Here is a 14,582-nt window from a genome sequence, read left to right on the forward strand (position 1 = left end):
GAGAGGCGGGGCGAAGAGACAGTAGATGGGGTGGGGCAAGGGGCAGGGAGGGGCGGGGCGAGAGCTAGAGGCGGGGTAGGACTTGGGCGGTGAATATCTTAGGCAAGACTCAGCAGCACGCGCTCCGCCTGCGGTTGGTTTTTCTCCCTCCCAGTTCTCTTTCCCAATTCCAGGAAAGAAATTCAACCTTCATTTGGACTGCAGTGCGTCACCTTCCGCTCAACAAATATAACCTCCCCAAACCTAACACACTCTAAAGATTTTTTTTTAAGATTTTATTTATCTATTTGACAGAGATCACGAGTAGGCAGAGAGGCAGTCAGAGAGAGGGGAGGAAGCAGGCTCCCCGCCGAGCAGAGTCCTATGCGGGGCTTGATCCCAGGACCCCGGGACCACGACCCAAACCGAAGGCAGACTCCCTAAACCACTGAGCCACCCAGGCGTCCAACCTAACACACTCTAGACGGACATTCAAAACTATCCTGAGTTTTAGGAATATTTCACCAAAACCTCAGCTCTCACTGATGAACACTGGATTGGCATCACCTTACTGAATGTTCTCCACGACAATTATCCCCATTATGCGCATATGAAAATGAGACAAATTATTTCACTGTTCTGCATAAAAGTGAATCACATTATTTTGGGGATAAAGTAATCCTTAAACCAGATTTGGAGCACCACTAACTACTATGTACTGGGGAAACACTGGTGAATTAAAAAACCATGTTCCGGGGCACCTGGGTGGCTCAGTGGGTTAAGCCGCTACCTTCGGCTCAGGTCATGATCCCAGGATCCTGGGATCGAGTCCCGCATCGGGCTCTCTGCTGAGCGGAGAGCCTGCTTTCCTCTCTCTCTCTCTCTCTCTGCCTGCCTCTCTGCCTACTTGTGATCTCTCTCTGTCAAATAAATAAATAAATAAAATCTTAAAAAAAAAAAAAAAAAAAAAACCATGTTCCTCACCTTCGAAATCTGAATTGTGTCAAAGTAAACTTTACATGGTCTAATCACTGCATACCTTTCCAGTCTTCACTGCAGGGGCACATCGCCTAATTCATCTCTCCTGGGATCTTCTTTTTTCCCTAAAACAAGCCCTCCTCTTTTCCTCCTCCAGGCTTTTGGCCAGGCTGTGGCCCTGCCTACAGAGCCCTAACTGCCTGAACACCGCACCCTCCCTCAAACCAGCACCCTTCCCTTAATTAACACTGCCCTCAAGATCTCAATTCCAATTGTCCCCTACTCAGAACTACTGGGCCTCTGTCCCTCAAGATCTCAATTCCAATGTCCCCTACTCAGAACTACTGGACCTCTGTCCCTGTCATAAGAGCCTATAGCGCCATATACTTCATAACCATTTTTACTGTCATGAAGTTACAGTGTATTGTTTGATGTTGTCCTCCCCAAATCCCATTCACAGCTCCAAGAGAATGGAGTCCTGGTAGCAGTTAAGCATTTTTATTGGAGGGGGTGCCTGGGTGGCTCAGACCGTTAAGCATTTCTCTTCGGGTCAGGTCCCACATCAGGCTCCCTGCTATGCAATGAGCCTGCTTCTCCCTCTTCCACTCCCCCTGCTTGTGCTCTCTCTCTCTCTCAAATAAATAAAATAAAATCTTTTTTTAAAAAAGGAATTTTTATTGGAGGTCTCTAATTTTTAGAAAGCTATTATTTAGGGAAATATATGAGTAAGAACAAATCCAAGAAAGGGAACTGTTCTCAAATCAACTTCCTCTGGTAGTCTGTGGTTAGGATTTGACACTTTCAAACCAACTTTCTTTCCTAGAATTTAATTCCACCTCTTGGAGTTAATCGCCTTTAATCTGGGACTCCTGGGTGGCTCAGTCAGTTAAACATCTGCCTTCTGCTCAGGTCGTGATCCCAGGGTCCTGGAAAAGAGTCCCCACATCAGGTTCCCTGCTCAGTGGGGAGCCTGCTTCCCCCCTCTGCCTGCCACTTCTCCTGCTTGTGCTCTCTCTCTGTGTCAAATAAATATATATTTTTTAATTGTCTCTAGGAGCTCCTGGGTGGCTCAGTGGGTTAAAGCCTCTGCCTTTGGCTCAGGTCATGATCTCAGGGTCCTGGGATCAAGCCCTGCATCGAGCTCTATGCTCAGCAGGGAGCCTGCTTGCCTTCCTCTCTCTCTCTGCCAGCCTCTCTGCCTACTTGTGATCTCTGTCAAATAATTAATAAAATCTTTTAAAAAATAAAATAAAAAATTGCCTTTAATCTCTTCCACAGATCACCTAGTTAAATATCTGCAGACCATTATCCTGCCCCCACATCTCTCCAGGCCCAGCATCCATCCAGCACTGGAACAGCCATTTACTGAGCAACTGCTCAGAGCACCATGCACTGGCTGGGTATAGAGTCTGAGTCTTTTATCTCCTTTGTCATGGGACAGGCTGCTTCTAACACCTACATATTTCCCCTGATGGGGAAGGTAAGACAAGTCTCCAGGAAAAATATCTGCCCAGACAGTTACAGCTGCCCACCCAGTTTTTTTGTACTTGTCTTCCCAACATCACGATCAACCCTGTGAAAAACAGCCCCAAGTCATCTCTAATACAGAGCTAACTGTTCCTTTCTCCACAGCTCCCCCAAGTCTTTAGTTTCTCCTCTGCGAGTCCTCTTCCCTATGGACTGTAGTCTGCATCTGTGTTTGCCTCCCCCCTCCTACCAGAGTACCTGAGGGATGGTGCAATGGTCATGTGTGTGTCCCTGGGCTTTGTACCAGCCCTGACATTTGGTAGACAAATGATAGGTATTTGTTGAATCAAGGTGAGTTGGGGATCCTTGCAGAACCATTATTGCCCCCTCTTTGCTTGCAATCATCATCCAAAGTACCACCCTTAGAATGATGGGATTTGCTAAGGAGCCAGGTTTCAGTGGTCTGAGTCTTCTGAATGCAGAGGCACTGATGAAGAACATAAAAATCAGGACTATTCTTAATAGATATGGCTCTGTAGTCACAGACAAGTACTACCATTATCTCCATGTTACAAATCAGGAACCCAGAAATCTGAGGTGCAGAAATTTGCCCAAGTATTAAAACCTCAGTGGTAGAGCTGGGATTCCAAGCCTGGCTGCCTGACCACAGAGTCAGTGTATTTAACACTGAACTATAAACTCACATTCTTGGTCCTCAGGGATGTTCCAGTGACCCGGCCTGGCTGGTCTTAGGGCACAGCTCGGGGTATCAAGACATGCCCAACAAGATACACAGGGAGCAGTGAGGTCTAATGAAACCTACTTGTTTGGAATATGGACAAAGGTAAAGCCATTTATTAAAAAAATGGGAGAAGTGAGAATTCAAACATTTTTAGTATAGGTCTTGCCCCAGAATCTACAGGTGAAGAACTGTGAGGGTGGTTGTGAAAGCACAGCCCCTATTCACCCTCTGGGACACGTGGGTTTTGTGGGTTTTTTTTGTTTGTTTGTTTTTGCGAAACAGGTGATTACTAATTAATCCTCATTCAACATAGGTCCTGCCTTTCCTCCCAGGAACTGTGTTGCGGGGGAAGGGCAGTGGAGAGCTAGGCGCAAGGAGGAAATCTGGGTTTGAAATAACTGTTTCTCAGTTTCAGGGCAAGGAAATGGAAACTGCAAGAAGTGGAACTATTTGGCCAATGTGTCTCTATTAAAGACCTCTTTAAGAAAGCTATTATTTTCTGACTGAACCACCTGGGTTAAGCACCTTGTCTTCATGATCTCAGAGTCATGGGATTGAGCCCTGTGTGGGGCTCCCCACTCAGCAGAGAGTCTGCTTCTCCCTCTCGCTCTGCCCCCCACCCCAGCCCCTGCTGGAGCACTGTCTCTCTCTCTCTCTGTCTCTCTCTGTCTCTCTCTCTCTCTCTGTGTCTCTCTTTCTGAAATGAATACATAAATCTTAAAAAAAAGAAAGATAGATTGCAAGCTGGGGCATCTGAGTGGCTCAGCCGGCTGAGTGCCCCACTCTTCATTTCAGCTAAGGTCATTATCTCAGGATCATGGTATCCGGACCCTCAAAACGCTGGGTGCTGAGCGAGGAGTCTGCTTGTCTCTCTCCCTCTGCTCTTCACCCCACTCTCTCTTTCTCAAATAAAGAAATAATCTTTAAAAAAAAAAAAAACCAACGCTCTTACTTTCTTTTATTTTTTTAGATTTTTTTAAAAAAACTATTTGACAAAGAGAGACAGAGATAGCGAGAGGAGAGAGCAGGAACGGGAGGAGAGGGAGAAGCAGTCTCCGCACTGAGCAGGGAGCCCCACGTGGGGCTCAATCCCTACCCTGAGATCATGACCTAAGCCAAAGGCAGCGGCTTAACCGACTGAGCCACCCAAACGCCCCCCCCACCCCCAAAATCAAAGCTCTTACCTTCTTAATAATCAAAGTTTTAAAAAAAGAAAAAGTCAACAACAACAACAAATCATAAAGGAAGGGGTTGTTCTTCAGACCAACTACCTTCCCTTGAACCTCAGTGCTATTCCTTGGAGTCAACAGAGGAAGTTTGCGATATCCTCCACAAAATATCTAGCTGCGCTCTCCACCCTCAGTCTCCGGAAGCTGTCGTGGGCAACAGCTAAACATGCGAGGGTATTCAGGGTATTGGATTTGGGTGTCGTTAATAGTAACCCAGACGAGGAAAAAGTTAAAGAAACTACCCCAGTTGATTCCTTGGGATAAAGACAGGGGGAAGTGAGAGTCCTGGCCTGAAGCACTGGGGACTTTTCTTTCCCCAAAGTTAGTAAACAAGCCTGGGGTATCTGACTCATCAGGATACTGCCTGGGGCATTGCACTCTAAATGCCCTACAAGATCCTTCCTGTTACAGTCCTGGCAACATCCTTCATTGCAAAACTTCCCAGAAGGGTACCACATGGAGTAGTTGGGTGGCAGAGAGGTGGGGAGTGACCAGGGTTCACAGAGAAAAGAACAGAGTGATATCCCACGGTTGCATAAACTCGCAGGCCGCCCAAGAGCTCAGCTAAGTGTGTGAAGCCTAGAAGAAACAGGTGGGTGCGGTTGTACAGCAAAGTAGCTCCTCCCTGAGCTCGCCAGGACACAGAGACCCGGAGCACCAATAGACCATGGTGAGTGTACGGTCTTGGGGCCCAAAGGGAACTACTCAAGGAACCCCAGGCACTGACTGGGGCAGCCCTGACCTCTGCTTTCTTCCTTAGGTGCGCGCGCCGTGCTTGCTGCTGCTGTTGCTGCCAACGCTGTGCATCTCTGAGGTCGAACTAGAGCCCTGCGAAGTGGACGACGAGGATTTCCGCTGCTTCTGCAACTTCACGGATCCGCAGCCCGAGTGGTCCAACGCCTACCAGTGTGTAAGTGCCATCGAGGTGGAGATCCATGGCGGCGGCCACAACCTGGAACAGTTTCTAAAAGGCGCAGACACAGACCCGAAGCAGTACGCTGACGTGCTGAAAGCTCTGCGCTTGCGGCGGCTCACAGTGGCCTCTGCGCAGGTTCCTGCTGTGCTCGTGGCAGCCTTCCTGCGTGCGCTGGCGTACTCCCGCATCAAGGAACTGACGCTCCAGGACCTGGAGGTAACCGGCGGGACGCCACCGCCGTTTCTGGAAGCGACTGGGCCTGCGCTCTCCATCCTCACTCTCCGGAACGTGTCGTGGACAGCGGGAGGTGCCTGGCTCACCGAACTGCAACGGTGGCTGAAGCCGGGCCTCAAGGTACTGAACATTGCGCAAGCACATTCGCTTGCTTTTTCCTGCGCACACCTCCCCACCTTCCTGGCCCTCACCACCTTAGACCTGTCCGACAATCCCCGACTGGGCGAGCACGGACTGACTGCAGCTCTCTGTCAGCACAAGTTCCCGGCCCTCCAGGCTCTAGTTTTACGGAACGCCGGGATACAGACGCCCAACGGCGTGTGCTTGGCGATGGTGCGGGCGGGTGTGCAACCTCAGCGCCTAGACCTCAGCCACAACTCGCTGCGCGCCACCGCCCCAGGCGCTCCTGTGTGTGTCTGGCCGAGGACACTGAACTCTCTCAACTTGTCCTTCGCCAGGTTGGAGCAAGTGCCTAAGGGACTACCGGCCAGGCTTAGCGAGCTTGATCTTAGGTGCAACAGGCTGAACAAAGAGCCTCGGCCAGAAGAGCTGCCCATGGTGAGTAACCTGACGCTGGATGGGAATCCCTTTCTGGACCCTGAAGACCTCTACCAAGAAGACCCGATGAAGTCTGGCGTGGTCTCAGCCTGTGCGCATTCGGCCCTGGCGGTGGGGATGTCAGGAACCTTAGCGGTGCTTCAGAGTGTGGGGGTCGTCGCCTAGGGCCCAGGAGAGAGACGAATGAATTGGCTCAGATTGTCCTGGCTCCACAGAAGCCTTATCCGGACATCTTAACCAACCAACCCTCTGCCTCATCTTCATTAAAATCTGAAACAAGGAGATAGGTGTCATTCACTCAGTGGGTGTCTGTGATCTGCTGGGCACAGTGCTGGCTGTGGAATCCATTATATTTAGCTTTCTTCATCCAAATCCCCTAGAAACCTAAGAATAGAATTTAAAGGATGGAAGAGGCAGGGAGTGTTTCCTGTCTAGAGCTGTGTGTGAGAAATGGGGGTTTCTGTGCAATCCAGCTTTCTGAGATTACTTACACCCGTGTTAAGGTTGTTTGAATGGTAAACATGCCGAGGAAGATACAGAATGTTTGCTCTCTGGTGCATTTCCCAAGAGCCAGCTGCTCCCCCTTTCAAAAGTAATAAAACTCAGAGTTACATGCTTATTCTCTCTCTCTCTCTCTCTCTCTCCCAACTCTCCATGAAGAAGGGACAGCTCTACCACCTGTCTCACATAAATTCTGAGTTTCATAATTTCAGGGTTTCTCTTCTGCTGTGTAAAGCCCCTCCGCACACACAGGTATGCTGGCTTTCACTGTGTCATCTAAAGGGGAATTTATGCATGGAGGACGGTTTCAAGATACTATCATTAAACAGTCTGTCTCTGAACCAGATATCTTGTGTGTATAATTGTTTCTGGCTGGATCCTTAACTTGTAAATAGGATAATAGCTTAGACACTTCACAACATCTTAGACCTCTCACAGGGCAAGTAATGACATGTACCTTCCAAACCACATTTTCTCAGAGACCCAGGACATCAGCCAAGAGGTACTGCTCCTTCTAGGAGTCCCTTCTTTTTTTTTTTTTTTTTTTTTTTAAGATTTTATTTATTTATTTGACTGAAAGAGATTGCAAGTAGGCAGAGAGGCAGGCAGAGAGAGAGAGGAGGAAGCAGGCTCCCACTGAGCAGAGAGCCTGATGCGAGGCTCAATCCCAGGACCCTGGGATCATGACCTGAGCTGAAGGCAGAGGCCCAACACCCTGAGCCACCCAGGCGCCCCCTAGGAGTCCCTTCTTTACATTGAGGAGGCAGCCATATGCATCAGAGAGCTAGACACCTGCCTCACAGAGGACCTGGAAGAGGGATGGAGAATGGGGCGGATATAAGCACAGCCCTCTGGCCTGCCTGCCTCCAGTGTCCAGCGCCACACAGGTAGGAATGGAGGATGCAAAATAACATTGTTGGGAGAGTTACACGGATTACCAGACCACAGACTCAAAGAATCACGGGGACTGATAAATTGCCATCCCCAGGCAGGAAACCCCTCGGAGTATCCCCAAGAGGACTTCATCCAGCGCAGGGGAACATTTCCAGTATCAGAGAACTAACGACCTCAAGCAGCAACTTACATTTGAATAGCTTTGAGTGCTCTTCATCAAAGTTCTGGAGCCTCTGCTCAACCTCGGGCCCTGTGTTAGGACACTGATATATAAAGATGAGTCCAAAACATCCATGTCCTCAGAGAATTCTCAATCTAATAAGGGAGATGTACACAGAATAGATAGTTGTGATTCCATGAATGGGCGGGATCTACTCTATGAGCTCCTCTGGAAGACTGTACAGGAAAGGAGACATTTATTCTGGGTCTGAGAGGTGAATATCACTTCCTCAGGAAGGACGTTCCCAGGCAAAAATGGGTACTTTAAAAGGTTCAAATCTGAAAGTATATGGCCAGATCTGAGAATTATAACTGATTATGTAGGGCTGGAGATCCCAGTGATGGAAGCTGGTGACATTCATTCATTCAAGTGCTGATTATATGCCAGGGACTATGCTAAACCCTGTGGATATATCAAGAATAATACAGAAGTTCTTGTTCATATGGAATTCAGATTCTGGTTGGATAGTGGGGGTCAGGGGCAGATTCTAGTTGGATAGTGGGGGTCAGGGGCCTTATCAAACTATGATAAGGCTTGTGAAGAGAAAGAGGACAGAGTGTTGAGGATTGATATGTTATATGGGAGTGTTAGGAAGGTCTCTCTGATGGGGATATTTGAACAATCTCCTTAGCGAATTGGGAAAGTGAGCTTGAGGATATCTGCAGGAATAGCATTTCAGGCAGAGACAATGGCAAGCATAAAAATCCTGAGTGTTAAAGGAAACAATAAGGAGGCCAGTGTGGCTGAAGCAGGGTGAGCAGGGGTGGTAGGGAAGAACAGTAAGAGAAAACATGAGAGAATAGCAGGGCCAGATTACGTAGGGCCTTGTAAAGCAATGCTATTCAAAATATCATCAAAGGCAAGTGCCAGCCCACACACTGTTTATTACTGCACTGTGAGGAGGTAAATGTAAAAAGTCAATAATGAGTGGTTAGAAACTCTTTTTTTTTTTAAGATTTTATTTATTTGGGGTGCCTGGGTGACTCAGTGGATTAAGCAGCTGCCTTCGGCTCAGGTCATGATCTCAGTGTCCTGGGATGGAGCCCCGCATCAGGCTCTTTGCTCAGTGGGGAGCCTGCTTCTCTCTCCCTCTCTCTACCTGACTCTCTGCCTATTTGTGATCTCTCTCTCTGTCAAATAAATAAATAAAGTCTTATATATATATATACATATATATATATACATATATACATATATATATAGTCTTTTATATTTATATATATATATGTGTGTATATATATATATATATATATTTTTTTTTTTTTTAATTTAGAGGCGGCTGGGTGGCTCAGTGGCTCAGTTGGTTAAGTGGCTGCCTTCAGAAGACCAGGTCATGATTCCAGGGTCCTGGGTTGGAGCCCTGAGTAGGGCTTCCTGCTCAGCGGGGAGCCTCTTCTCCCTCTTCTGCTCCCCCTGCTTGTGCACGAGCACTCCGTCAAATAAATAAAATATCATATTTTATTATTTTTTAAGATTTTATTTATTTATTTGACAGAGAGAGAGAGAGAGCACAAACTTAAGAGCCATCTTTCCCCTCTGGGTATAAGAGAGATTTAACTAAGAGCATGTGGTGAAGGGCCTTAAGAGATGATCTCGCAGGGTGTGAGGAGTGATTAATGAGTTTGAAGTGGACAGTTACTGGAAGCAAGTGTGTGTTTGAAAAAGCCCACAGGTGGCCACGTGGAAGATGGATTAGCAGATCCTAAAGGAGCACTAAAGAGGTTATTGAATGAGTCTAGGTGAGAAAGGGTGAAGACCTGACCAGGACAGCAGTTGCCATGGAAATGTGGAGGAAGGATGGCTCCAAGAGCTCTGAAAGAGGTAGAACCCGATGGGTCCCAGGATGCCTGAATGTGGGGAAAGACAAGATGCTTCAGGTTTCTGGTTTAGAGGATGCCAGTCTCACTCATAGGGATGGAAATGGAAAAAAAAAAAAAAAGATTAGGAGAAGGGCACTTATGAGCTTGAAGTGCTTCAAATCCAGTAGCTAGCTGGTCTTTGGAGTTTAGATCTGACAAGACAAGTTTGGGCTGCATTCCAGAACTGAGGAGCCCTCAGTGTAGAAGTGGTTGTGAAGTCATGTAGATGGGGAAGCTCCAGGGATAGAGCAAGGAGATTGCTAAAAAGGGAACCTGGAAAGCATCAGTCAGCATTTAAGGATGTGGGAAACAGGGTCCTTAAAGGACACAGAGACAAGGAGAATTGAGAACTTTTCAGGTGGGGGACACAGGGACAGAGTGGTCAGCAGTTTCCTATGCTTCCTTCCCTATCTTTGTCTCTGTCTCCTCCTCAGCATATTCTAGCTGCTCCACTCTGGCATTACTTCCTTTCACACTGGCTCTTCACTCTCCTGGGAATGCTCTGGTCATTTGTTTGTTCACCAATTTTTAAACTTGCATGTATTTTTATTTAAATTCAATTAATTAACATGTAGTATATTATTAGTTTCAGAGGTAGAGCTCAGGGATTCATAGTCTTGTGTAATACCCAGTGCTCATTATATCACATGCCCTCCTTAATGCCCATCACCCATTTACCGCAACCCCCCACCTCCCACCCCCCTCCATCAACCCTCATTCCTATGATTAAGAGTCTCTATGGTTTGTCTCCCTCTCTGATTTCCTCTTGTTTTATTTTTCCCTCCCTTCCCCTTTGCTGTTTGTGCAACATTTGGTGAGTTCCTACTACACAACAAGCACTTGGAAGTGCTGAGGATACATTAGTGAACAGAGCAGCAAAAGTCCCCTTTTTTTTTGCTTACATTGCAGTGGGAAAAGTAAAGTCTATAGTGCATTAGAAGATAAGTACTATGGAAAAAAAAAACAGCAAAGGCAAAACAATCAGGAGTACTGAGTTAGAAGTATGTGTTAAAATTGCAATTTTATTTTTTAAATTTTTAATTTTTTTAAAGATTTTATTTATTTATTTGAGAGATAGGGACAGAGAGAGCACAAACAGGGGGAGCAGCAGAGGGAGAGGGAGAAGCAGGCTCTCTGCTGAGCAGGGAGCCAGATATGGGACTCGATCAATCCCAGGACCCTGGGATCAGGACCTGAGCTGAAGGCAGAGGCTTAACTCACAAGCCACCCAGGGTACCAAAACTCACTGGATTTTATATGTTAATTTTGTATCTTGAAACTTTCCTGAATTCATTTTTACTTTTCTTTTTTTTTTTTTTAAGATTTTATTTATTTGACAGAGAGAGGAGACACAGCCAGAGAAGGATCACAAGCAGGGCAAGTGGGAGAGGGAGAAGGAGAAGCAGGCTCCCCACCGAGGAAGGAGCCTGATGTGAGACTCTATCCCAGGACCCTGAGATCATGACCCGAGCCGAAGACAAATGCCTAACAATTGAGCCACCTGGGATCCCAGAATTTATTTTTTCTAACAGTTTGTGTGTGTGTGTGTGTGTGTAATTTTTATGATTTTCTTTAAAAAAAAAAGATTCATTTATTTATTAGAAAGAGAGAGTGTGAACACACATGAACAAGTAGGGGGAGAGACAGGGAGAGAATCTTCAAGCAGATTCCCCTCTGAGCATGGAGCCCACTGAGGGGCTCAAATCTGGAATGCACGAAATAATGACCTGAGCTGAAACCAAGAGTTGAATGCCACTCTTTACAATTTTCTACATATAAATTATGTCATTTGTGAATAGAGATAATCTTGCTTCTTTTTCACTTTGGATACCTTTTATTTCTTTTTCTTGCCCAACTTCTTTAGCTAGAATTCCAGTGTTAAAGATTTTTTATTTATTTATTTGACAGACAGAGATCACAAGCAGGCAGAGAGACAGGCAGAGAGAGAGGAGGAAGCAGGCTCTCTGCTGAGTAGAAAGCCCAATGCAGGGCTCGATCCCAGGACCCTGGAATCATGACCTGAATTGAAGGCAGATGCTTAACTGATGGAGCCACCCAGATGCCCGTTAATATTTTTTTTGAGATTTATTTATTTTAGACAGAGAGAGAGATCACCTGCATACAATTGAGGAGAGAGGCAGAGGGAGAGGGAGAAAAAATCTCAAGCAGACTCCCCACTGAATGCAGAGCCTTACTCGGGGCTCCATCCCACAACCATGAGACCATGGTCTGAGCAGAGATGAAGAGTCGGTCCTTAGCTGACTGAGCCACCCAAGTGCCCCACGTTAATTGTTTTTTTTTTTTAATTTTTTAAAAAGATTTTATTTACTTACTTGACAGAGGGAGAGAAGGAATACAAGTGGGGGAGTGGGAGGGGAGAAGCAGTCTTTGGTTGAGCAGGGAGACCCCATGTGAGGCTCAATCCCAGGACCCTGGGATCATGACTTGAGCCAAGGGCAGATGCTTAATGACTGAGCCACCCAGGTTAATTGGTTCTTAAGATAAGAGAAAAAAATGTTTGTATGCAGATGGGAATAATCCAGTAGAGAGGGAAAACTTGATGATATAGGAGAAAGAAGGGAGTCTGGAGAAATGTCCTTGAATAGGTAAAAAAAGGACTGGTACCTAATTCACCAGTAAAGGGGTTGGTCTGGGGCACCTGGGTGGCTCAGGCATTAAGCGTCTGCCTTTGGCTCAGGGCATGATCCCAGGGTCCAGGGATAGAGCCGGGCATCAGTCTCCATGCTAGGCAGGAAGCCTGCCTCTTCCTCTCCCACCCAACCTGCTTGTATTCCCTTTCTTGCTTTGTCAAATAAAGAAATAAAATCTTAAAAAAGGGAGGGGTGGCCTTCAGATAAGCACACATACGTCAACTTATAGTCACCTGGCTGGAAGGCAGAGTATTTGAGTAAAGATGCTCCTGCAATAACAGGAGACAGTGGAACTTCTACCAAATTAAGCTCTAAATACTGATCTTCTTATGGCAGGCACCTCATTGTTCAGGATTCAATTCAAATATTACCTCATCTGAAGGAGCCCCTCCTGCCTCATCATCCTGATTACAACATCATACGTTATTTTCTTCAAGCATTAATCTCAATTGGAAATCATCTTCTGTATTCATACTTTTTTTGTTTGTTGAGTATTGTGTTGGAAGTACCATGACAACTGCTGAGGGCAGCAGTGGTGTCAGTGTTGTTTACTTCTGAATCTCTAGTCCCAAAGACAGTGCCTGGCACAAGGTAGGTGCTCCATTAATCTTTATTGAAAAACTGATTGAATGAATGGAAAGAGTGGGCTGAGGCTTTATAGCAGCCGTGAGTTAAGTGAGAAAAAACTGATTAGTGTTTTGCTTCATTAGGGTCAAATAAAAATATTTTTCTGAGGTTGGAGGCCATAAAACATGTGTCACATTTCCAGTCACAAGGCATGTAGCATTTTCTGATAAGACAGCATATAGCAGCACAGGAGTAGGATTCAAACATTCAAAATTGGGGGTGGGTAAAGTTTCTGTTCAAAAGGGTGATGCAGGAAGATTCTGAACCCAACTTCTCCCACTGATACACTGAATCTATAGCTATGCATCATACAGTTTCTTCTGCGGAAAAAAAAACAAAAAACAAAACCAACAACAACCTAGAAACTGGCAGAGCAAAATTGAGGGTGGGTATACAGGGCAGCCCAACTGAGACTCAAGGATTGAGCAAGTTTTGTTGATAAGGCAGGGCTGAAAAATGTGCCCTAGACAGGGAAGGAAGTAACAAGGAGTGAGAAATGGATTAGGAGAAGTAACAGTTCTACTTCCACATGTACAATGAATTTGGATATCTGTTGGGGTGTGATGAATTGTATATTTGTAGGACTGAGGTCATAGAACTTCCATTTCTGAGCCAAAAAGTCTCCCTGTAGCTTCCTCTTTTGTTCCTGTGCTGTCATCTGGAGCCAAATGGACGTCAATTCTTTTCCTCAGAAGTCCTTGTATCCTGAGTCAAGAGTTTCTGCTCTTTCCCAAACAGTTTTCTTTTCACCAACACACCCCTCCCCTGCCTCTTATCATAATCAGAACTCCCTTATTCTCTAGATCAGGAGAGGCTCTTTATGAGCCACCTCAAATTACCTACAATGGAAGAAGTTTGAATATTGACCTGTATCTTTGAGGACATAAAAAAATTACCAGTGGTTTTTTTTTAACTATAGTATTATATATGATAGGTATGATATTGTGATAATTTTTTTTCTTTTTTTAGATTTTATTTACCCATGTGAGAAAGAGAGAGAATGACGGAAAGCATGAGGAGGGAGAAGGTCAGAGGGAGAAGCAGACTCCACGTGGAGCTGGGAGCCCGATGCAGGACTTGATCCAGGGACTCTGGGATCATGACCTGAGCCGAAAGCAATTGCTTAATCAGCTGAGCCACCCAGGTGCCCAATATCATGGTAATGTTTAAGAAAGAGTGCTTGACAAATCATAAGAAAAGAAAACTACAGTCTAATATTCCTTATGAGTATGAATGAAAGAACCCCCAATAAAATACTAGAAATTGACTCCAGCAATTTATAAGAAGAATGTATAAAAAGAATTATATACCATGACCAATTTAGATTTATCCCAGGAATGGTTGGTTTAACAGCTGAAAATCAGTCAGTGTAATACACCATATCATATCAGGATAAAACATAAAAATATGATAATATAAATAAACACAGAAGCATTTGATAAAACCCAACCCCTTTCATGAAAAAAAAAAATTAGGAAGAGTATCCTCAACATGATCAAGGGCATCTACAAAAAAAGTAAGTCGATATCATAGCTAATAATCAAAGACTAGGTGCTTTTGCCCTGAGATGAGCAACAAAATAAGGATATATGTCCTCACCACCTTCATTTGGCATTGTTCTAGAGATTCTGGCCATGACAATTACTCAAGAAAAAGAAACAAATGACATCCAGGTGGGAAAGAAAGAAGCACAACTATCTAAATTCATAGATTTTATGATCATGTAT

General features: G+C 45.5%; 1 protein-coding gene across 1 annotated transcript; it reads left to right on the forward strand.

Moving 5' to 3' along the window:
• The first annotated feature begins 4,797 nt into the window (after positions 1–4,797).
• CD14 (CD14 molecule) lies at positions 4,798–6,950 on the forward strand. Its single transcript, XM_004744791.3, has 2 exons — positions 4,798–5,065; positions 5,156–6,950. The coding sequence occupies exons 1-2, from the start codon at positions 5,063–5,065 to the stop codon at positions 6,266–6,268; spliced, it is 1,116 nt and encodes a 371-aa protein (XP_004744848.1). The 5' UTR covers positions 4,798–5,062; the 3' UTR covers positions 6,269–6,950.
• The last annotated feature ends 7,632 nt before the right edge of the window (positions 6,951–14,582 follow it).

The sequence above is a fragment of the Mustela putorius genome, unplaced genomic scaffold (genome assembly GCF_011764305.1).
Source record: "Mustela putorius furo isolate JIRA1106 unplaced genomic scaffold, ASM1176430v1.1 tig00000145_pilon_pilon_pilon, whole genome shotgun sequence".
NCBI classification, from domain to species: domain Eukaryota; kingdom Metazoa; phylum Chordata; class Mammalia; order Carnivora; family Mustelidae; genus Mustela; species Mustela putorius.